Source organism: Mizuhopecten yessoensis, unplaced genomic scaffold, assembly GCF_002113885.1.
Source record: "Mizuhopecten yessoensis strain PY_sf001 unplaced genomic scaffold, ASM211388v2 scaffold4599, whole genome shotgun sequence".
NCBI classification, from domain to species: domain Eukaryota; kingdom Metazoa; phylum Mollusca; class Bivalvia; order Pectinida; family Pectinidae; genus Mizuhopecten; species Mizuhopecten yessoensis.
In genome coordinates, this window is record NW_018405627.1 from 1,432,760 (window position 1) to 1,456,591 (window position 23,832).

At 35.9% G+C, this 23,832-nt stretch overlaps 1 protein-coding gene across 4 annotated transcripts in view; it reads right to left on the minus strand.

Moving 5' to 3' along the window:
- The window catches only part of LOC110449386 (ankyrin repeat and IBR domain-containing protein 1-like), a 39,832-nt gene extending 18,188 nt beyond the window's left edge, over window positions 1-21,644 (minus strand). For 2 of the 4 annotated variants that reach the window (XR_002462846.1, XM_021496238.1), the window contains exons 1-14: window positions 21,482-21,644; window positions 13,183-13,430; window positions 12,396-12,609; window positions 11,732-11,788; window positions 10,762-10,890; window positions 9,552-9,605; window positions 7,977-8,094; window positions 7,417-7,580; window positions 6,104-6,192; window positions 5,565-5,709; window positions 3,886-4,046; window positions 3,223-3,311; window positions 1,173-1,303; window positions 260-394 (exon numbers count right to left, since the gene is read on the minus strand). Coding sequence is in view for 3 of the 4 variants with exons in the window: in XM_021496238.1 (XP_021351913.1) it covers window positions 260-394; window positions 1,173-1,303; window positions 3,223-3,311; window positions 3,886-4,046; window positions 5,565-5,709; window positions 6,104-6,192; window positions 7,417-7,580; window positions 7,977-8,094; window positions 9,552-9,605; window positions 10,762-10,890; window positions 11,732-11,788; window positions 12,396-12,609; window positions 13,183-13,370 (1,674 nt within the window). In the remaining variant the exon portion in view is untranslated. The remainder of the gene's footprint in view (window positions 1-259; window positions 395-1,172; window positions 1,304-3,222; window positions 3,312-3,885; window positions 4,047-5,564; window positions 5,710-6,103; window positions 6,193-7,416; window positions 7,581-7,976; window positions 8,095-9,551; window positions 9,606-10,761; window positions 10,891-11,731; window positions 11,789-12,395; window positions 12,610-13,182; window positions 13,431-21,481) is intronic. The other 2 variants (XM_021496239.1, XM_021496240.1) reach the window with 2 other exon arrangements.
- Between the last annotated feature and the right edge of the window lie 2,188 nt (window positions 21,645-23,832).

Here is a 23,832-nt window from a genome sequence, read left to right on the forward strand (position 1 = left end):
CACATGTCATGTGTTATCTACCTATATAACAACAAATGTCATGTGTTATCTACCTATATAACAACACATGTCATGTATTATCTACCTATATAACAACATGTCATGTATTATCTACCTTTATAACAACATGTCATGTGATGTCTACCTATATAACAACACATGTCATGTATTATCTACCTTTATAACAACATGTCATGTGATGTCTACCTTTAAACAACACATGTCATGTGTTATATATATATGTAAACGTCCTACTCACATCTGATTGCGCCATGTTGGCGTGATCCTCCACGATCTTTGATACCTCGTACCGGTTACACTTAAAGTATCCGCCCGTACTCGAGTTGTGGCGCTTCCACTGATCCAAACACACCCAGCAAAAGTCAAATTTACACTGAAACAAACAAAGATCAAATGTTTACTAAAATACATGTAAATATACTAACACCGAGTCTGAAGCAAACAACAAACAGCCAATCACATGTGTGTATGAAATATAGACTGATGGATGTTGAAATTTCTCCTTTTAAAAGCTGTATTTAAAATTAGTGTAACTTTCAACAGAAACATTACTTTTTTATAAATCACAATCTTTAATCATTCTTATAAATCTAAGGTTTCTGGAGCAGAAGGTTTCAAGGACCATAACTCCAGGAAAAACAGTCAAATTGCAAGTTCCTTTTTTCATGCACATCCACATATACTCCCCTAAAACCAGTATAGACTATGTATACACAACACATGTTTTTGGGTTCCATTACAGGTTTCATAACATATAGTGGTACTCTGTCATAAAGCTGTCTTCAGTTCTGAGTAATAAAGAGTTTAAACCAGAATACTGATGCAACCAGTTTCTATGACGACAAACCCAACAGTTACCTCTGTGACACTATATATGTAATACAGGTCTATTCAAAGTTATTTCCATAATGAATGAGAATTGATCCCTTACATTCAGTTGGATCCTCACCTGCAGGTCTAGTTCAAAATGGTTACTCAGGGTGATCACTGAAAATTACCTACAGACCATACAATAAGGAAATATTATATCATATATCTCAAAATAATGGCTGATATGCAAGGGAGGCAGTTCAATGTATAGTGATCCTACAAAATGTAGCACTGTCCAATACCTATCCTGATTTTTTCATTTTTTCCCTTCGAGTCCATACCTTAGAACACTTCATGTGGTTACAGCCCTCGTTTTTCTGAATAGGAGATTTACAGTTGGGACAGGGCTTGGAATTTGTGACTAGCCACAGACAGTTGGCCGCAGACTCTGTATCCTTCTCTGTGCCATCCACTGTTAACAAATACACTTATTATATATATATATCAGGAAAACAATTGTTACATAAATGCAATCAGTTTACGACCTATTTTCGAGCCTTTGGATTTGTGACGATCTTATAAGTGTGTATTGTCATACAAATTACTTCAAATTTGCCAAAAAATTAAATTTGATTCAAATTTGGCACTGAGCTCCTCTCATTGTTCTGATCAGATTATGAGACATTCCTTGTTCTAATCTGACCTTTCGACTTTTAATGCTTCATTTTGATTTTAAGACAACCTTGTTCTGATCTGCCCTTGCGACCTTGAGACTTTTAAAGTTCTGATTTGACCTTGAGACTTTCATCGTTTTGATTTAATTTGACCTGGAGACTTTCAATGTTCAGATTAGATTTTTATGAGACATTGCATTGTTCTGATCTGACCTTGTGACTTTAATGTTGGATATGACCTTGAGACTCTCACTGTACCTTGTTCTGATCTGACCTTGAAACCTTGAGACTTTAAATGTTCTGATTTGACCTTGAGACTTTCATCGTTTTGATTTAATTTGACCTTGAGACTTTCAATGTTTCAATTAGATTATGAGACATTACATTGTTCTGATCTGACCTTGCAACTTTTAAGGTTCTGATTTGACTTTGAGACTTACAATGTTTCGATTAGATTATGAGACATTACATTGTTCTGATCTGACCTTGAGACTCTCACTTGTACCTTGTTCTGATCTGACCTTGCAACTTTTAAGGTTCTGATTTGACTTTGAGACTTACAATGTTTCGATTGGATTATGAGACATTACATTGTTCTGATCTGACCTTGCAACTTTTAAGGTTCTGATTTGATTTTGAGACATCACCTTGTTCCAGACTCCTTTTGTTCAGGTCTGCCTTTGAAACAAACTTACCTGGTTCACCTTTTACATCAACATTTACAGGTCCAATGTCTACACATACTCTGATCCTGTTTGACCTTGTAAACATACTTTGATCGGGTTTAACCTAGAAGACATATTGGTTTTGACCTTACAAGTCTCCCTTTGTTTAGGTATGATCTTGAAATATGACTTTGTTTATGTTTGGCTTTCAAGACACACTTTGCCTAGGTTTGACCTCAAAGACTTACGTTGTTCAAGTGTGACCTTGAAAATTTGCTTTGTTCAGGTATGACGTTGAAGACTAATCTTTTGGGGATTTGACCTTAAAGACTTATTTTGTTTGGATTTGACCATGAAGACTTACTTCGTTTGGATTTGACCATGAAGACTTACTTCGTTTGGATTTGACCTTAAAGATTTACTTTGTTTGGATTTGACAATGAAGACTTACTTTGTTTGGATTTGACCATGAAGACTTACTTTGTTTGGATTTGACCATGAAGACTTACTTCGTTTGGATTTGACCCTAAAGATTTACTTTGTTTGGATTAGACAATGAAGACTTACTTCGTTTCGATTTGACCTTAACAACTTACTTTGTTTGGATTTGACAATGAAGACTTACTTCGTTTGGATTTGACCTTAACAACTTACTTTGTTTGGATTTGACAATGAAGACTTACTTCGTTTGGATTTGACCTCAACAACTTACTTTGTTTGGATTTGACCTTAACGACTTACTTTGTTTGGATTTGACCTTAACAACTTACTTTGTTTGGATTTGACCTTAACAACTTACTTTGTTTGGATTTGACCTTAACGACTTACTTCGTTTGGATTTGACCTTAACGACTTACTTCGTTTGGATTTGACCTTAACAACTTACTTTGTTTGTGTTTGACCTTAAAGACATACTTTGTGTTTGACATTGTAGACATACTTTGTTCAATATGACCTTGAAGACATAATTAATTTGTGTTTGACCTTGAACACAAAATTTGTTCGGGTATGACCTTAAATTACTTTGTTTGGATTTGACCTTGAAGACTTACTTTGTTCAGGTTTCACTTCAGCTATTTTCTGGTACCACTTGATCCAGTTATCACAGCTGCATGGCTCGTGAGCCTCACCACCACAGTCCCTGAAAATATTACAGGCGTGTGTTCATTGTATTACCCTTAAAGTGTAGTTGTTCAAACAAAGATATAATAAATTGAATACATTTATCCCAAGTTCATACTCAAGGAAGGTAGTCAGTAAAAACTGTGTACCGAGATTTTTTTCGCGCAGATATATTTTCTCCCTTTGATGGTAAAATCCAATTTCGCCCAATATTGAATTCACAACCCATCACATTAAATGACTATATATAATATGCTGTTTAAAAATGTTCGCTGTAATGATTAATTCGCCCTCATGAAGGTGGGCAAAAATGGCGAGAACTAAACTGCAGCAAAAATTTCACGGTTTACAGTAGTTAACTTCATAGGTATATGTAGTCTCGGTGAGCTGGTTATAGCAAAACTGGTTTACATGGTAGAAGTCTTTCCTGTTTACAAAACCAAATATAAGGAACATTCGAAGATACTTTGTCCTCAGTAGTATAAAATGAAGCTACCGGTGATGACTCATACAAGACAGGAATTCAGTATTAAACATCTTTGAAGAGCAAGTTTCAGAGAATTTTTAAATCTTAAAAAAGACTAATAGCTCACCAACAGAAGTAGTGCTTGTTACCACAGTCGACAGCACGTGAAGTGTCGGCAGGAAGCTGTCGCGGTGTCTGGTTGTTACCGTCCAGTTCTGGCAGTCTCACCGCTCGGCCACAGCCCGGGAAGGGACACCACTTAATACTGGGGTTACTTTCTACAAATGCCTGGAAGGTACGTGTATCATTGAGGATAACAATTCCAGTATATTTTAGTTAAAACAATATTCTATTTTCAAAATACACCCACAAATTATTTCACAAGAAATATAACTAAGGCTTAACGCTGACAGTTCAAGTTAAAAAGCTTTCAATTGAGATTTTTTTTTTAAAGTGTTTTTTTCTGGTTTTGAGATCTTCCCCTTCTCTTCCTTCTACCGTTTCTAACTAGGAAGTGCCGACATTTTAGTTTGTCATTGCTTGGTAACGAGTATGGGTCTCGCTGGGTATAAAAAGCATTACCCGTCAAACCGGTTATCATTTGTTCAATATATATGCGCATGGTGAAACTCCTCTATATATATATGATTTTTTACCGACATTTTGTATCAGATCAGTTGAATAATATTGAAATGGAACACATCAAATATAGCATTTATGTAAGAAAAGTGGAAATAGTAGTAAAATATGACCAATTAAAATATCTAATACACGATCCCTGCCCCCTCCCCCAAAAAACGGCCCTGAAAGAAGCAAATATACGACGAACGTTAATGCCTACCTTTAAGATTTCCAACTAGTTATAACCTCCTGTGTGAAAACAATACTAATTCCAATAATTTCCATGAGAACGATTCAATTATCGAATTTCACATTGTTGACTACATACATGGTAGCGACGCATTTCGCATGTGTTTTGCTAGTAAAGCGTCTACATGACGAAGACCACAAGTTCATAATTAAGTTTTTGTGTGTGGGTGTTTTTTTTGGTTTTTTTTTGTTTTTTGTTTTTATCTCAATTGAAAGCTTTTTAACTTGCACTGTCAGCTTTAACCTAAAAAAAAATCATTTTTTACCTTAACCCAACTAACAGGGGAATAGAAACTTCTTAAAATATGTTTTTATTGAGATTTTAAATTTTGAATTTTATCTTTTGTTCTTTCTTTCAACTATTTTTCTTACCTACCTATAATAATAATAATTTGAGGTTCTTATAAACCGCTTTATCACAACCTATTTTGTAGGTCATCTCAAAGCGGTTCACAAATTGTTATCCGCGGTTATAGGGCCTTTGCAACCAGCCAATATCTTTCTCAACCCCCTGGGGCGCATACAGCCGGTGCTGCCATTTTGGCGCTCACAGCTAGCATTCTACAATTCTAGCACTGCCTAACTACATACTCATTTACAGCTGAGTAGACTGGAACAAGCGGAGTAAAGTATCTTGCTCAAAGATACAACACAGTGCTGTGCCGTGCCTCGAACACGCAACCCTTCGGTCACGAGCCCGGCGTCCTACCACTAGTCTACCGTGCCTCCTATCGAACTATAAAACTTTGTCGGGTTTAGAAAAACACACAATCTATTAATGCTTGCCATAAATGGAGTTGGAATCAAGCAAATTAGTGAGTAAACCCTTCTTCACTGTATACATTACAGTACACAAAATGGAGGAAGTGGTATTATTCTCCATGGGGTTATTCTGCAATATTTTCACATCTAACAGCATTCTGTTAGGTATAATACCTTGATGTCAAACTGAAGGTACCGCCGTGCCATCTCCCTGGAGACGATGTTCTCTATAATCTCTACAGGAACAAGCTTTCCACACTGAAACCCAGGACAGGTAATATGGTGGGCGTCTCCCTCCTGGATCTTCAAGTTCAGGTATCTGTCAGGTAAGTTAACGAGTAAAATTGTCAGAAAATGAGTCACTTAATTACATTTTGAAATCATAACTGTGGTTCTAAAATCATCTGGTTTCATAATATTTGAACTTCATGGAGTAGAAATTTTACCAGATTTTTTCCCTTTAGCAAATATGTTGGGTTTAAATTTTGTGCAACATTGATGATAAGCCAACAGACTAAGAATCGTTTCTATCAGACAGGTGACTTATTCATGGCTTATATTTCAATTAAATGTAAAACTCATTGAAATTATATTTCAGACAAACTTTGTGTCCTAGTGTTTGAAATAAAGTAAGCAAAGATTTTGATTCTTTGCTACAAAATGGATAGACCTACATATAAACGTTACAGGCTGTATCGGCACATCATACTTACTCTTTCCAGCAGCAGCGACAGAACTGGTGTTTACAGGCCATGTGGACAGGCTCTTCCTCCAACAGGAATGACTGAGTACAAATATCACACTGGAACAATAAGGAAACAGGGTCAATAATGCAAGACCACTCCGTGCTTTCCGGGGCACATACCTACCTAAACTCGTATTTATAAACGTTTTGAAGCATTTTAATCCCTTAAACTGTGAAGATCCTCGGGAGACTGCTACCATTTCAACCAACTTCTGAGTTTTTTTTATTGTCTTTGTCAACATTAAAGCATTGTTCAGACTGCAATAGGAATTATTCACTTTGATGTGCACTCGCTAAAAAATCCTGACCATAGAAATGCACTTTTGTTAAATAATCACAGGATCAACTTGCTATAACAAACTGTCAAAATGTCAAATCAATCAGTTTGTTCTCTTTTTACAAAATTATAATCTTACACGAAACCCAAGTGTAAGTGCCAGACAAAATGAGCCACTCACAGTTACTAACCCTATTCTGATAGAGATGTATCTGAACACTATATACCAAACTATGGAAGTATATATACAGAAACTTTCACCCAGACAAACTTTTGCCATTTGCCATTAACCCTTTCACCCCTATGTAACTTCAGTAGACTCTACCATGCGTTGATCTGGACGAGTCCATTATGGTCTACAGTGGTGAAAGGGTTAAAATCAACATTTGCTCAGTGTTAATTTCGCCTCTCGCATTTAATTACTATGTGTATAATGTTCTTTACGAACATTCGCTGTAATGATAAATTTGCCTCTTATTATGGCGGATGAAAAAGGCGAAAAAATAAACTGCAGCTAAAATGTCCCAATATACAGTATACTGTAGAATCATATTGGTAAGACTAGTATAAGATACTCAACAGGTTTTATACGGCAGACTAGAGTCAATAAAGTCACTACACCAAGTAATTCAAGCTATATCCAGAAGAACCGACTCAATAACCACACTATACCAAGTGATTTGACTTATATCAATTTTTTTTAATTTTTTTTTAATTTTTATTCTTTAACGGCCCATCGACAATGTGAGTCATTTATAATTAGGGCCAACAATACTGTTAAAAGAGACATTCACGAATATAAACACATCAAACCAAAACTTAATAGCTTAAAGTTATAAAGGATATCCGACTCAATAAAGACACTCAACCAAGATAGTACAGATAGCTCAATACCTTGGTGTCAGTAAAGGATACTCTGAGAATGTAAAGATGAGGAGGAAATAACTTTAATACCATCAGAAATGTAAGTGTCAGAGTGGAGGGATAAGGAGGAGACATCTTACCATGGTGTCAGGACTAGGAGGTTCTGAGCTGACAGGACTGGTCAAGGACTCCTGGACTTGGGGTTGTTCGGAAAACAGACTGGGGGGAGGGGTCACACCAGACTTTTCGCAGCAGGCCAACGGGTCGCTCATCCATGCCTCCAGGAGCATCTCACGCGACCACTCTGCTCGGCACAAACAGGACGCACACGTTAAACACATGCTAAGGACGGGTTCATTCAAACAAGAGGGGTCAATACAAGTGCAGGTACCTGGCTATATACTGCTAAGTGTCACATCGAGACCAATGTTTTAAAAAGATTTTTGTCATTTTTTAAAGTAAATATTAGGAAATTTAATTGAGTATTATAATATTATTCAGTATGAACAATGAGTACAGTGAAACAATTTAATGGATTTCACATTCAGAACAAGTTTTCGAATTGTAAAGAACGTGTTACTTGCAAATATGTAAAGGCTGTTTAAATTAATTATTACAAATGGCTCATCATGCGCCCCTTCACATCCTTTGATGTATGTCAAGAAAAATGTGACCCAGATAATTCTCCGCCAGAGCTTACCATGGTTCCGTAAGAGGGCGTCGGCAGTAAACAGTGGCACACTGAGCATGTCTGCTGTCTCCACCAGCAGTTGGTCCTTGGCCTCCTGGAGATCCTGGGCTCGCAAACCACTGTACTCCTGTAAAATGAAAAGTAATAAGTTACTTAGGGAATAACCAGGACTATTTTGGGCGTTATACTGTATATACCAAAAACAATGTGTGCACTTTGCATAACTCCACAAAGTATGTATATATGTATATATATCATATAACCCCAATAATAACTGTGGTTTCCCCTTATAATTTAATTTAAAAAGACGGACAACGTAGGTAATGAATATTAATTTATTTCTGACAAAAAGTAACAATGTACAAAACTCAACATTGCGCAGCAATTTCATCGCCAAGCAACTTCAACCAATCAGAAGTTGAAATTGCAAATGACGCACTTAATATTGCAGAATATGACGTCATCACTATTTATACAATATCTTAATACATGAAAACATCTACCTTTGGGAGAATAGCCAAAATCAAATTATTTCAAGATATCTTGCAAACCACTGTACTACTGCACAATGAAAAGTAATGAATAATTATTTAGTTCAGATATCTCGTGTTGAAAGTAGAATTATACAAATAGGCTTTAATGACATTATAGCTATTTATGCATCAGAGGTATTCAATGCAAATTTAGGTAAAATTAATACATTAAGGCTGTTTCAATACAGCAGGGAAGTTGATGATCTAATGAGAATTTCTTCATATTAACATATGGGTCAAATGATCTTTAAAATATATGCGGTAGCTTAGCTTTTGAAGACAAAGAAAGAAATTCTGGGAGAAGGTCTAAAAAAATTGCCTTCCTGATGGCCCCAACCCACAAACTGCCTCACCCCACATTTCATCTAAAATAACATTATTTAAATTCAATTTCTGTATTAACATGTAGCATTAAAATTTTTTAAATGACACCCCATATAGAGTACAAGAAGACTATAAAACACTATCCATGTTTACATTTATCAGTAAGTAGGGAATCATGGCTAAAAACTTTTTAGACCTCATGTTAACTCATTCATCCCTATTAAGAAACATTTGAACTCTTCCAATTCAAAGGTTGGAATAGTTCATTATGAAATTTCAGGGGTGAATGAGATAAACATGGTCTTCTTTCATGTGAAAGAATAAATATGAGAGAGAAAATATTCTAAATCAGTCATAATTGTTTTAACTCTTTCTTGATATTCTGAAATACTTTAAATATTGTAAAAAAATACTTCAGGGATAGAAATATCCTATAATTTTGTCCTGAAGAAGCCCACTGTAGCGGCGAAACCGTTCGACACTTCTAATTAACTACAAGAACAACTTATTGCTCCTTCGCCTGTTGTGATTGAATCTGTTTTATGATGTTCTCACTTTTACTCAATCCCCTGCATACTTTCGGGTATCCAGACGAGGAGCAAAAGACCAAATTAGTCCACCATTAAGAAAACCACGGCGTTGGCTCTACCCTTGCCTTGTAAAAAATATGTTAAATCCCTCTGTTCTTTCCATTATTTATCAGTGTTCAGTCATACTGGTGTCTTACCTCTGAATCCACGACAGGTAACATTTCCGCTATAGGTAAGTCATTACCATCATTCTGTAATCAGCAGATAATTTTAGGTAAATAACATGTGTCAATATCACCTATTAACTTAAAGAGTTCCTAAAACAAAATTTGAATATTCATACAATACGAAACTCTAAAACAAAATTTGAATATTCATACAATATGCCTTTCTCTTTTACTATTTTACAGTATATGATTATAATCTTAGTGTGGCAATTACAAGATTTTGTGTTAAATCATAAGCAGAATAAATCAATTCATATAGTCTATTTATAATTTTTTTGACCACACCTTAACACAGGACTAGGATATGTCATATTCATCTCGAAGAATTGAAGTCGAAAATTCACATCAGTCTATTAGCACTACTCTGCTTGCAGCAATTACAAAGTTGTAAAATTTTATTAAAAATTCACTGAAATGATCAAAATCATTAAAAACAACCATTGTTTTTTTACAAGTAAATTTTAATGGGTACCATTACATTTGATTTAATTGCCATTAATTGCACATAAAATCATTACAGAGTCATTAATTATTCCTTCTCTTTGTGCATTATTAGAATTTCATGGCCATTTAAAAACTAATGAGCATTAAAAATTGTATTGTACCATTTTTATGATAATCATTTTTCATGTAATTGCCATTAAAATGTGCCTTAATGAAAGTAATGGCCTTTAAACTGAGATGTCATGATTGTAATGACCATTAAAATGTTGTATCACGAAAGCAATGAAAATGTATGCTATAAAAATGATGGCCATCAAAATATTGAGTTATGAAAATAATGACCATCAAAATGGTGCATTATGAAAATCAGGACTCATCAAAATTTGATTTGCACATTAACCAAGTTTTATAGCCATGAACATTTAGAGAGGTATATATTGTAATGCCCATGAAATTATATTGATAGATCTTTAATGGTCATTAAACCATTTTTTTCATGCTCATTACAAAATGCCTTTATGCCATTGTTTTGATCTTACTGTTAATGGCCATTAAGTTAAACATTCATGACCATCAAATGTTTATTAATGTTTTTTTCATTGTCATGGAAAGGACCATAATTAATGGTACACAAATTTGATGGTTTAATGATGGCCCTTTAATGGTGTTGCATGACAGTAGTGTAGGTTACTTAAATATCAATCATAAAACTTGTTTCAATATTCTTGCCACTCACATCTGAGAAGACCATCTTGGATTCCAGGTAAACTGCTATGTCTGTGTGAGAGTTTCTCTCTGCAGAATCACATGGTGTTAGTTGGTCTATGTTTTCTGTGAACAAGGGTGCCCCATGAGCCACCAGCATCTGAAGTGGAAATAAATTATGGATGAGCAAGTATTGTAGCCTCACTGCATAATATAGAAATATATTTAGACCTTTTTAAAACATGTTAAGGTCATGGAAACAATGCACAACACCTCTTCTAGTGTAAAATCATTCACCCCTGAAGACACATTTGAACTCTTCCAATTCAAAGGTAAGAATAGTTCAGTATGAAATGTCAGGGGTGAATGAGTTCATGCACCTGTGTACACTGGTTATCATGGTATCTTCAGTAGTTCAGGTGTATCTTGGAAGTGATTTAAACAGATAAGCAACAATCAGAGATCTATAACCTATTCTCACTCAGCATTCCCCCAACATGAGCTATGCCGTATTATAGTATATGGGCATGAATAACTTGATCTTGATCTAGAGCACATTCAATGATTACTCTTTAATTTCATATATAGATTTTTGACCAGATGTTTTTTTTAGCAAAATAGGTGAATTATTTAGTGTAAGTACCCAAGATTATCAAAACAACCATTAATTTAACTGTAGCTTTACAGGTATCCGAACAAAAAATTGGAAAAAAAATAACCAGACATATTGTTTTATTGGTCATCCCATAATTTATGTCATTCAACTCTGAAAGATATCATTTTCATTTCAATGATAGAATTCTATACATCATTTAAGCTTTCAAAATATAATAACTTCCTTTACGTTTTATTATTTACACAATAAGTATAAATAGCAAGTATTTTTGTTATTTCCTGATCATGACCTTCTTCATCAGATAATTAGCCAGTAGCAGGAAGAATTGACTCAGAAAAATCAACCATTTTAACTGTAGAGAGAAGGAACATAACATGATACCTACCTCGACACATCTCTTCAGCCCTGACGCCGCAGCATAATGTAACGCAGTATTCAAATTCTGAAAATACAAATAAATTTTAGTGATGCAGTACGTACTTTAGTGCCTTAATTAGCTCAGAAAAGTAGCGAGAAGTTCATTTTTTCCCCCAATTTTCTTTATTTTAAAGTGAAAATGTCTATAGTTTAGCCATAACATTTGTATTTCTTATTAATTTGCTAACAACAACTTTTATTTTACACATGAAAAAATCATATCAATTATCATTGAAGAACCTTGGGCTTGTTCGTTTATGCGGAACAACCGGTTTGTCTGTTTTTAAATGTAATATTTTCGGGTATAAATCCTGGCAGACCTGCAAAAGTTTATGCAGGCCTTGCAAGCTAAGGCTTGGTCAAGGCTTGCCTGAATACACCGTCAGATTAATAGGTCGGACCTTATTTCATTTACGAACAACTTTGGTCCAACTGGTACAACCGTTTGGATCAGGATAATCGAAAGCGGCCCTTGTCATTCCATTAGACTTTTCGAAACTTACTTAAGCGTGTTTTGTGAAATCATACATGGGATATCCTCTATTAAATAGCAGATCTTCCTTATTACTACACCTACTTAAGGGATCTGTCCTGGAAAACACAAATGATATACAGAAGGACAAAGGTCAAACCTCATCCTGAGCAGACAAGTCGATCTTCTCCACTTCGCCGTCCTTTAGAGTAGCTCCCCTCCAGTTGAGTAGCATCTGCAGACAATCCGCCCGCCTGCGTAGTACGGGGTAACAATTGCTGTGACACGGCTTCTCCATAGCTACACAGTGTAGACACGTCTCTTTGTGGCCATTTGTCTTGTTGGGGTTTCCTCCTAACTCTCGTAAAAATATCCTGCAAGCAAGATTTGATTGCAATTACCCACTAAACTCCCCCAGAATAAGATACATGTATTACCCTTCCTGTAGGGAAACACATCTCTCGGTTTCTCCAATGTTAATCTTGTTTAATGAGGGCAAAGCCTGAGTGAGTGAAAAATGTTTAATTGAGGGAAAACAAAGAATCGAGATTCCCTACTGCAATGATGGCAATACATTTTTTTTGTGCTGGAAAAAAGAAGTAAATAGATAAAAAGACATTAAATAACAGACACAATCAGATTGATCTGACCCATTGTTGTCGTATTCTTCTGTCATTTTAAACTACATGAAAGTTGGGGTGGCTCTTGCTGATTTTTCTGGAGGCTTTGAATAAGGGAATTATGATTGGGGAAACTTGACTTAAGGAAGCTGCGGCCTGCAATTCATCGGAAAAAAATCAATATCTTCACTGCAAATATTTCAACAAAATCCCTTTGAAAACCCATATTTCAAGACGTTTTTTTTAATAAAGTGCAAACTTTCATACATTGAACCCTTCTGAATCAGGTAATGAAAATAAAAGACAGTATCATGACGAACATATTACCGAAGTAAACTTTTCATGCCATGTCGTGCAGAGTAGTGAAGAGGCGTTTCATTCTGATGCGAGTCACCATAGGAACAGTTTGGATCCAGGGCTTTCCTCAGATCACTATGGCTGTTGTATAGATTCAGGGCCGCCACTTCGTCCCCATTATTTAGGTGTTTACGGAACTTGGACGATGTGCTCCCCATCGTGCTTTCACTAACACACAGTAGCTCTGGTCCCAAAGAGCAGGGTTAAAAATAGGAATTCTGTAAAGACAAAAAAAATGAAATTACTTGTAGGAAAATAATGGACAATGTACTCCTAATACATATATTCCGTCTTTGCATATTGCAGAGTTATCTTCTCTTGGGAGCAGGTATCGATTGTTACGTTACTTGTTTGTGAGAGTAACGTCATCATTTTTTGAGAAAACGACGTAATTTTCTCACACAAACCAATGACGTAACAATCAATACCTGCTCCCAAAAGAAGATAACTCTGCAATACGCAAAGACGGAATAGTGAATAGTAAAATCTGTCTAAAGTATGTATTCTTCCAAGGTTTATCTTATTTAAATTCCATTGAACTCTTTCAATTTTACAAATTGATTGATACTGACTGTATTTCTTTTACCACTTTTAAAACACTGATTTGCAATACTTCTTTAAGATATAAAGTATGGACAACTAGATGTATGGGACTCAAATGCAATTATATACTTAGGGGAAAGCACAATGTTTTGAGTGGCTATACTAGCAATCAGAACATGAAATTTGGTTTAAACTCGACACTGACATAGGTCGAGAGTTTGAAACCAAATTTCATGTTCTAATCGCCAGTACTAGTATAGACACGAAAAACAAAGTTCTATCCCCATTCTAACACACCTTAAGAAATATATTACGCTAATATGTTTAGAAACATTGAATTACAATGCTACAAGTACATAGTAAAGTATGCTGTGCCCTGTTCTGGTGACGTGTCATTCTGCAGCGGACTGTGACCAATCAGAAAGAAGCTTTCAAAAGTTGGGTCATTTGGCCCCGCCCATACTGGCGAGCGCTCGATCTGTATGTTGACGAGGCGGAATATTTGGATTGTTCGTGAACATTCTGTTGCCAAAGTTTATACGACACATTTGGATTAGCATTGAACAAATTCAAACCTTTCCATGTCAGCATGCATGCCAATCTGTGTTTATCGACAAAATCAGTGATTATTTGTTTTAACATCTGTGAAGAGTTTAGCGCAAAATTTGTACAACACATGTGAAATGTTTCCTTTGATCTCGGATCGAACTAGATGCCTAGACACGGATGGAACGAACGTTTTTAGTAATAAATGGAGGTAAGAACAAGGAATATTTATATTTATTTTTAATCTATTCTACAAATACATTCCCATGTGTCATTAATAATACAAAGATGTACAGCAGAGTGTTGGGTTTCGTTAAGAGGCGAGCTTGACGCCATATTGCTTTTGTTAGAAACAGGGTGTGGCTTAAGTGCGATGGGCGGAGCTTAACACGATTGATCATGATTCTATCACAGATTAGAACATGATCCGTATCCAATCAAAACCCGCGTTGCAAACGAATCAAGTTAGAATATATGATATAACTTATTAAGGTTGTGATTTCGAATATTTACATGATACTAAACAAATAAATTGTTGATATTGAATTGGGATATAGTGATTGTGCTAGTTTTCACAATGTATATTGCCAAATTTTAAAACACTGCTGTGTATTATTTATAGTAACGGCTAATATCAATGATCATATTAGGATTAAATGGCATTTTTTTCAATTTCATACTGATATAAACCCATGGTAAATATGCATTCATACCTACATGAACACTGAAAAAATATTGAAGTGTCTGTTTGTCAACACAAACAAGATTGCTGGAACAGCCTTACATCACCAAAATGTTTTATGCTATCGGTTGTCATGAATCGTGTTAATCAAGGCGTGAGGAGAAGCTTCAAAATGATGTTGATTGAAATTTTACGTTCATGGCTCTATGAACGTTAACGCAATTCTCTTGGTGATGTTTATAGAGAAACTTGCATTGGAAATGTGAATATATATTAATGTTTGTTTTTTTCAGAAAAGTGTTCTTTAAATCTTTAAAGGGGCTGGTCGGGGGGGCAGTTAAGATAACAACAATAGCACGCCGTCATGTGCCATGTCGGACTCAACTACCGGACAAGACAGCAATAGTATACGTAAATAATTGCTTTCAAAAGTCATGTATGATGCAAGTGTAGTATTCCTACCTATATGTTGTTGTTATATACAATTGTATAACGGTATTGATACCTCGTGCCTGTCATGACTTTTGCATGCATCTTTTTCTTTTGCCGCGATGTTTACATTTGGCCTTGTTGATGACGCGCGTGCAGTAAAATTACATCACTGATCTGGGTCAATTGAGAGTTTTAGACTGTCAGGTGACGATTTAGGATTTCTTTAATATAATTATAATTTTTACTCTTAGGGAGTGAATTTCAACAAAATTTGTATCGGTATATTTCATAAGAAGGTATTTTAAACATTAGTATGCCATTTTAGCAAATATGACATTTTTCTCCCAACCAGCCCCTTTAACACTACCCGGTAATATAGAAGGACAGTAATTGTGTGTAATGATTTATGCACATATCCAACACTTATACCCGAGAGGCTGCTGGTCGGCTATTTCTTGTCCGATATGATTATGCTGACGGTGACACAGCGCCTGTCAAAAGTACCCCTGTTGTGTCAATTAAATGCAGCCAAGCTGCACATAACATATATATGTATCCATACAGACAACTATACATGTCCTGGGACACAAATCTAATGCAGAGAAAAATGTGTCCAGGTCTCTAGGATGAATGACTTGGGTGCGCAGGTGTGGGAGTTTGTTGATTATGAAATCTACTTTACAAAAATTGTACAGAAACACTAGAAACCTGTATATATGTTAATACAATTTTATGTACGAAAGGTATAGGATAACATAGGTACAGGATTAACGTCAGCACACATGGATAATTGTCCATTAACATGCAGGACCCCAGGTATATTTCAAGGAATGTATAATATTACGTATTCAGCTCCAGTTTCTTTGAATACATGTTGTATATACCGTAATGTGTATGAAATCTAAAACTACTGAGACAGGAAAACTGAATAACTTAAATGCCAATAGCACCAGTAGCCAGACAATCACACATTGGAGTATTTTATAGGAGTCACTCCATGATTACGTAATCGTAGAGACAGCTCATTTAATTTACAGCCATTAGAGGGAAGCTAGTTTTTCTCAAAAGGTCACAGAGTATAAATAAATATCCACCGAACTTGAACTACTTAAATATGTACCAGTGTAACAGGATATATTATATCAGTTTTACATTATGTATACCGTATATCTCATTATCACTATACCTGTCTGTGCAATGTACTTCCATGTATCATATAGTATATAATGAGGCAGTATTGCACCCAAAATATTCATAGTTGAATGATTTGCATGAAAATACCGGTACACAAAAATGGGTAGTACCCAGTATTGCAGGGTTAGTTTGAATATATAAATTACAATTACCATCAACTACATATATACTGGGCCTTTTGACAACCAACATTCAGGGATAATCCTGGAGGGGGCCAGGGGGCCAGGGGGCCATTGACCCCTCAAAACTGAAAATGACCCTCCATGTTCCAATTTTCTTTTAATTTTACATAGAATGGCCCCTCTTAATTTTCATATTGATTAAAAGTTGGCATGAATTCAAAGGCCCTGATGGCCATGTTGGTGGACTCTAAACAAAGGAAAGTCATTCGCACACCAACTTCCACTTACCAACATTCCTGTTGAGTTTCGTAAAATTATGCCCAATAATTTTCGCGAAAAGTGGCAGAAACCACACCGGTGGAAGAGAGTTAAAGAAATGGAGCAAAAACATCAAGTCCCTGAGACTTCATTTTGGGGACTAAATAACTGCCGAGCAACATGGCTAACCACCACTGACTCTGTTTGACCCCATATTATAAAAGGCTGTATGACAATTGACTGACCCATTAAATTGATTTAGATGTTTGGGTATATATACATGTGCTATCAATTAGTGTCAACACCAAGTCCATAGTCCTGATCCAAATGGACAACAAAACTAGATATTTAGACGAATGCCATATACATATGTATTTATACACACATGTATATAGGAGGCACGGTAGTCTAGTGGTGAGGACGCCGGGCTGGTGACCAAAGGGTTGCAGGTTCGAGTCATGGCACGACACGGCACGACACCGTGTTGTATCTTTGAACAAGACACTTTACTCCATTTGTTCCTGTCTACTCAGCTGTAAATGAGTATGTGGTTGGGCAGTGCTAGATTTGCAGAAAGCTAGCTGTGAGCGCCGAAATGGCAGCACTGGCTGTATGCTCCCCAGGGAGCTGATAAAGATATTGGCTGGTTGCATTTAGGTCCTATAACCACGGATAATAACTTGTGAACCGCTTTGAGATGACCTACATGTATAAGAACCTCATTTTTTTTATTAATAATTATACCAGTGTATAAACCAAATTGTTCAACACATGTACGTATCAGTTTCTTAAATTTGTTACCTAAATTTTACATCAGCCTGTTCCTTTATGAACTGGGAAAATACAGAATTATTCTTATTGAAATTGGGAATATATTCCTCAGTCTTTGGTCATTTGGAAAATAAGACATTTTTAGCTAGGGGAAACAGCCTGTATTTGGCTGTAAAATTGCATGAGCAAAAAAATCACTGGGTATAGAAGTATATAGTTGAAATTCAAAAGTAGGTTATAATGGTCAGTCCAACGACCTGGGGTAAAAGGCCCTACATTTAAGACAACAGACAGCAGCTACATATATAGTTGGAGGGAACAGTATGCACATGAGAAGAGAACAATGCCCAATAGTAGGGCTTCATCAGGGAAAATATGAAAAGTTGTAGGCCTGTGTGATTGGTCAAAAATATACAGTAAACCTTTGGTCAGTTAAAATAGGTGGATAATTTGAACATACTTTTTGAATAATACAAATAATAATTGTCTGTCTAGTGATAGTTTGAACCCTGCTTAAAGTTACAACGTTTCGGATTGCTCCTACACACCATTTGAGTACTGAAATTATTTACATTTTTTATCGAGGTTGGCTATCGGCATTGCAATAATAGTCACGCAAAACTTGCTTAAACTTATTTATTTTCGCATTGACAGCGTTTAACTACTGAATAGCAGGTAGTACTCATGAAGTGCGACCATTAATATTGTTGTCATCGATGTCGGACAATTTGCACATAAATACACTACATGCTATTGGTGATTGAGTATCTTTCCTGTAAACATGAACCAGTCAAACATCTTTAGGCCCCGACCATGTATAATATCCTAACAGTACACGGAGTGTGGAATGTTACTGTCACATCGCTGACAGACACATGTGTATTATCATGATATTACTATGATAACAATCTTATTATATAATCGCGACCTGGCCACCAATCGCTAATTTATAACTTAATTGATATATATAACCTATACCATGTGCCAAAACATGATGTGCCAAAACAAAAATATTTGACCTGGTGGTCGATCAAACTATTATTCCTTAATTGCAGTTTTAACCCACCCTCCACATTCTAGATACTTCCGTCAATAATGAGAAAACATCTAGAGAAAGATCCCTTTGGTACTTCCTGAGAAATAGTGATAACAAACTTTCATTATCAAAATCAAAGATGGCTGTCTGTCGGCCATGTTGTTTATCCGATCAGTCTCAAAAGTTGCCTTCCACAGCTCAGGTCCAAGGGGAACCTACATATCAAATTTGAGAAAGATCCCTCTGGTACTTCCCGAAAAATAGTGATAACAAATTTTCACCATCAAAATCAAAGATGGCTGCCTGTCGGCGATGTTGTTTATCCGATTAGTCTCAAAAGTAGCCCTGCACAGCTCAGGACCAAGGGGAACCTTCATATCAAATTTGAGAAAGATCTCTCTATCACTTCCAGAGAAATAGCAATAACAAACTTTCATTATCAAAATCCAAGATGGCTGCCTGTCGGCCATGTTGTTTATCCGATCAGTCTCAAAAGTTGCCCTGCACAGCTAAGGACCAACGGGAACCTACATATAAAAATTTGAGAAAAATCCCCTTGGTCCTTCTTGAGAAATACTGATAACAAGAATTGTTTAAGGACGGACGGACGCAGGGTGATTTGAATAGCCCACCATCAGATGATGATGGGCTAAAAAGGGCATTGCACGGTGTCAAGCTCATCGGGCTTGTGGGAAACACTACTATTCACAACATAGGTCAATGTTCAGCCCCAGATTCATGATTGTAATGATTGTGCATCATCGAAGTACCACGGGAACCACACATAAACATCGGATCTAGATCAATGGACAACAGACCACGCCTATCAGACCACAGGGAGATGACAAGCCTTGGGCTAGGGCTTTAGAATCCCCTTGAAGGCGAGTAAAGGCCACTTGCTAAACCCCTCACACTGACTTAACAAAGACTCAAGTCGGTGAAAGACGATGAAAGAAAATGCAAACCAACCAACCAATGATCTCAAATCATCTGCTGGATACTCGAACAACTCGGTAGTAAATTACAGATGTAAAAAAACACCCAAACAAACATGAAGTATCATAAACATTAAACTGTATACATAGTTTGTGGATTATTTAACTATTATACCAGTAGGTGTATCTAGGATTTGGTCCATGTATTTGTTCATATGTAATATGACCTATCAGCCCTGTGATTGGTTGTAAGTTTCAATTATTTCAATTGTGACGTCATACCTAGGACAAGTACATGACATCACGTACAGATGGCTTTTGACATTTCAAGGTTGCATGAAAATTGTTGTTTTACACGAATAAAAGCCACAAATTTTGATTATGTGATAAAAAGGATCTTACACTAGCTTTCATTTCATTAAATTTATGAAACTTATCACAAATTTTTCATTTTAGCTTGCAAAATGAAAATTTCTTGGACCCTGTTTATAAATCTCATATGAAATGGAAACTCATGCAATATCCTTTATAACTATTGACGGTCATCAACATTTTTACACATGCATGTCCTGGACTTTAAATTTTTAAGTCACTGTCTGTCTGCTAGTTTTTGATATATTGTAAACTATATTTAATGAAATTGGTGAATTAACAATAATTCTATAAGCAGACATATATAAACAATAATTAAATTTATGAATTGATGAACGTTTCCTAAAATTTCACCTGCAGTATTGGTTTAACTCATTCACCCCTGAAATTTCATAATGAACTATTCCAACCTATGATTTGGAAGAGTTCAAATGTGTCTTCAGGGGTGAATGAGTTAACTCAATCCAACACTCATAAAGTTTTCAGTAATTGAAAGTATAAAAGTTACTAAAATATTTATAAAAATATTTATATCTAAATATAAATATCTAAATACCTTTATATTTAAATATTTAAATATTATGTCTTCATTAGGTACTGAAACATCTGGCTTTAATCATGATCACATGTCGTTGGATTGGCATATTATACTATATTCTGTATACAGAATATATTTTGTCTTTAGATAAGTACAGAATGAACTATTCCTTCAGCAACATTTCTGTTAGTGTCGTTAAATAGTTGGATGTAATGTACATGTCTGCTCAATTAGTATTTAGTATCTATTACATACAGTAGTATTTCCAATGTTTTTTTATAGATTACGCGACTGCGTTCAGCCTTCGCATCACATACGGTGAGAGAGACAGTGAAATGGCAAATATGACGTGAACAATGATGTATACTTCTAGGAGTACTACACAATGACCTGTTTCTTCAAAATGTCACATTAATTACAATACTGAAGACAAATTTCGAACTGGTCTGATAAGAAATGTAACTTTAAATCTAAACGTTGGAATGTGTGACATTTTATCTCTTACAGGCAAACATGCATGAACTTCCCATTGTCTGAATGGGATAGTTCACACACACACATGTTCACGAAGTCGTCAAATTAAACAGTGAATCAGTGAGTAATTGATCGATACAGTCCTCGTTAGAAAATCAATACACCGCCACACCTAAAACGCCCTACCTATGTCGACCGATCAGTCTGGCCCGGGGCTATCAGACTGATCTGTTGATTGCAAATCGCCCTACATAATCTCATCCGTCTAGACAGTAGGGCACTCAGTCCCAGACGGACGAAAATTTAGGCCACTGGAAAGGAAACAGAGACACCGATACCTGTTGTGTTAAACCAAACATAGATTACCATTTCGGCCTAATATTGTGTATATTTACACACGGGTATATAGGTAGATCCTAAGTCTTCCATTTCCTCGTGTTCTCGGAGTATGAAGTCTTCATTCTTCGGACAGAACGATATTTTCTTCGTCTGTTTTTGTTAGTCGTGTGGTTAGACGTGAATATAGGTAATTTCCCACAATGCGCTGTTCTCTTCTTCCTTCCGGAATTCTATTTCCGGTTATATGTAAACACAGCTGACGGCTTGTTGATGTGCGAGATTCTATTTGAATTGTATTATTTTATGTATTGATGTGATTAAAGTGCAAACGTGTATAAAATATCATATGTATTGTAGTCATATCATTTTGGGATTTAAAAGGTGCGCTGCCTCTTAACCTGCATTACACGAACACATGTTTCATCCCACAGGGACCTGCGAATGGTAACATTTTGCAGACGCAATAACCATTCATACCGATTTTACTGATGTGCGAAGTCATCAAGGCTTAAGTCTTTTGGCTGTTTACATATAAACAATAAGAAGCATAGGAATGGAATATTGACGGATGGATTGCTAAATGAAACGATCATTCGACCCCTAAATGTAACAAATAGTCATTAGGCCTAATTGACTTTAGCAAGACTAATATTAGTTTTGCTAAAGTCCGATTTTTTTTCGGGGAGGCAGCGAGACAATGGATTAATAGTGTCAATAACATAAATGTTTGCACTTTATCTTATATCACTGCTATCACCTTCCTTACAGTATTTCATCATTCACATATCCTGCATATGTGTTATAACACCTGTTGTGACTTAGATCCATCGCAGTATTGAGACATTCCGTAGCAGATTGGAGATTTTTCACATTTACCGGGCCAGATTTCCAAATGCACATGTTCCACGTTTTTTGATATCTCTCGTTGACTCACTTTATATGACAGTGAATCTTGCGCAAGAATAGGTCCTCTACATCAGCGTTTCTTGTCCGCGATGCTCTCAGCTTAATTGCTGCCTTCGGCTGTCTCTAGCCGAGGGACTATTGGTTTTATATAATAGCTCTATTTTCAATTATAGTATATCAATTATATCTTCTTGTAATATGATGTATATGTACATGTAACTGTTCTGTTTCACTGTGTCTTGAAAAAGGAGCGGATCGCTCCGAAAATTTGACAACCTAAACTTGTCCACACTGTTGGAATTACTTCTTTGCCCCATGTTATAACATGTTAAATAGAATACAGGGGCGGGTCCAGGTGGGGGCGTAATGGGCGTACGCCCCCCCCCCCCCCCCCCCCTTTAAAAAAATAAATAAAAAATGTCGTTATCTGCTAATATTGTATTGAATACGGCAATTTATCATATTCATTAATTAAACACATAAACACCCTGACACTTAAACTATAAAATATACATCCTCCAAGTCAGGAACCGTTACATTAGTGCATTTCACAATTATTTTATTTTTTTTAACCATAAAAAAGGTCCAATTTTTTTTTTAGAAATGTTTTTATTCTACGTCCTCTTTCAAATATCCTAGAAACGCCTCTGGAATATACCAGGCGGAAGGGTTAATCTAAGCAGAAACGTATATATACATCTCTGATCTAAGGGAACGCTAAAGAATAAGTTAAAATTCACCGAGACGCGTAGCGGGCGGGTCGCCCACGGAATGGCGGCAATCATTATGATCATCTTTGCACATCTCTTACAGTTCAACTACACGTCCGAGTGAATTGAACCGTATACTGATTTCCGATTAAGTTATATATACAGTGAATTAATTATTACAGGTTAGAACACGACTCTTTTGATAAACACACCTTTCATGTGCTCAAGGTCCTTATATCAAATCAAGGGAAGACAGATGATTGGAATGCTATCAGAACAGTCTTGTCGCTTTTTTGGCGCGCTTTAGAAAGTAAAGACACAGAAAAAAAGATGAATTAATTCAACAATATCACAAATTTGATTAAGAAAAAAATCAATAACTGAATCGTTTATGTAATCCTAGGCGGGCGCTTATTTCAGTTTTCCGAGATTTAATTTCAAGAAAATAAACATGACTTGTATCGCCCGGATTCAACGGGGGGCGCTTTTTATCTGCCCGGATATGATAACACAAACGACACTTACATATTACATATATGCAAAAATGCTTTCATCAAAGGCAAGTGTGTGATACAAATCGTTATTGTATGTTTTATCATAAGCCACCGTCGAAACAATCATTGTTTAGGTATAGTTTAAGGTAAACGGATTTCAAACACTAAGTGACATGATTGGACAAAATTTACAGCAGCTTGTACGAGACCTCTCTCAATAAGTGTACACCTTTTGTGAAAACGACAATATACATGTTGATACATTGTA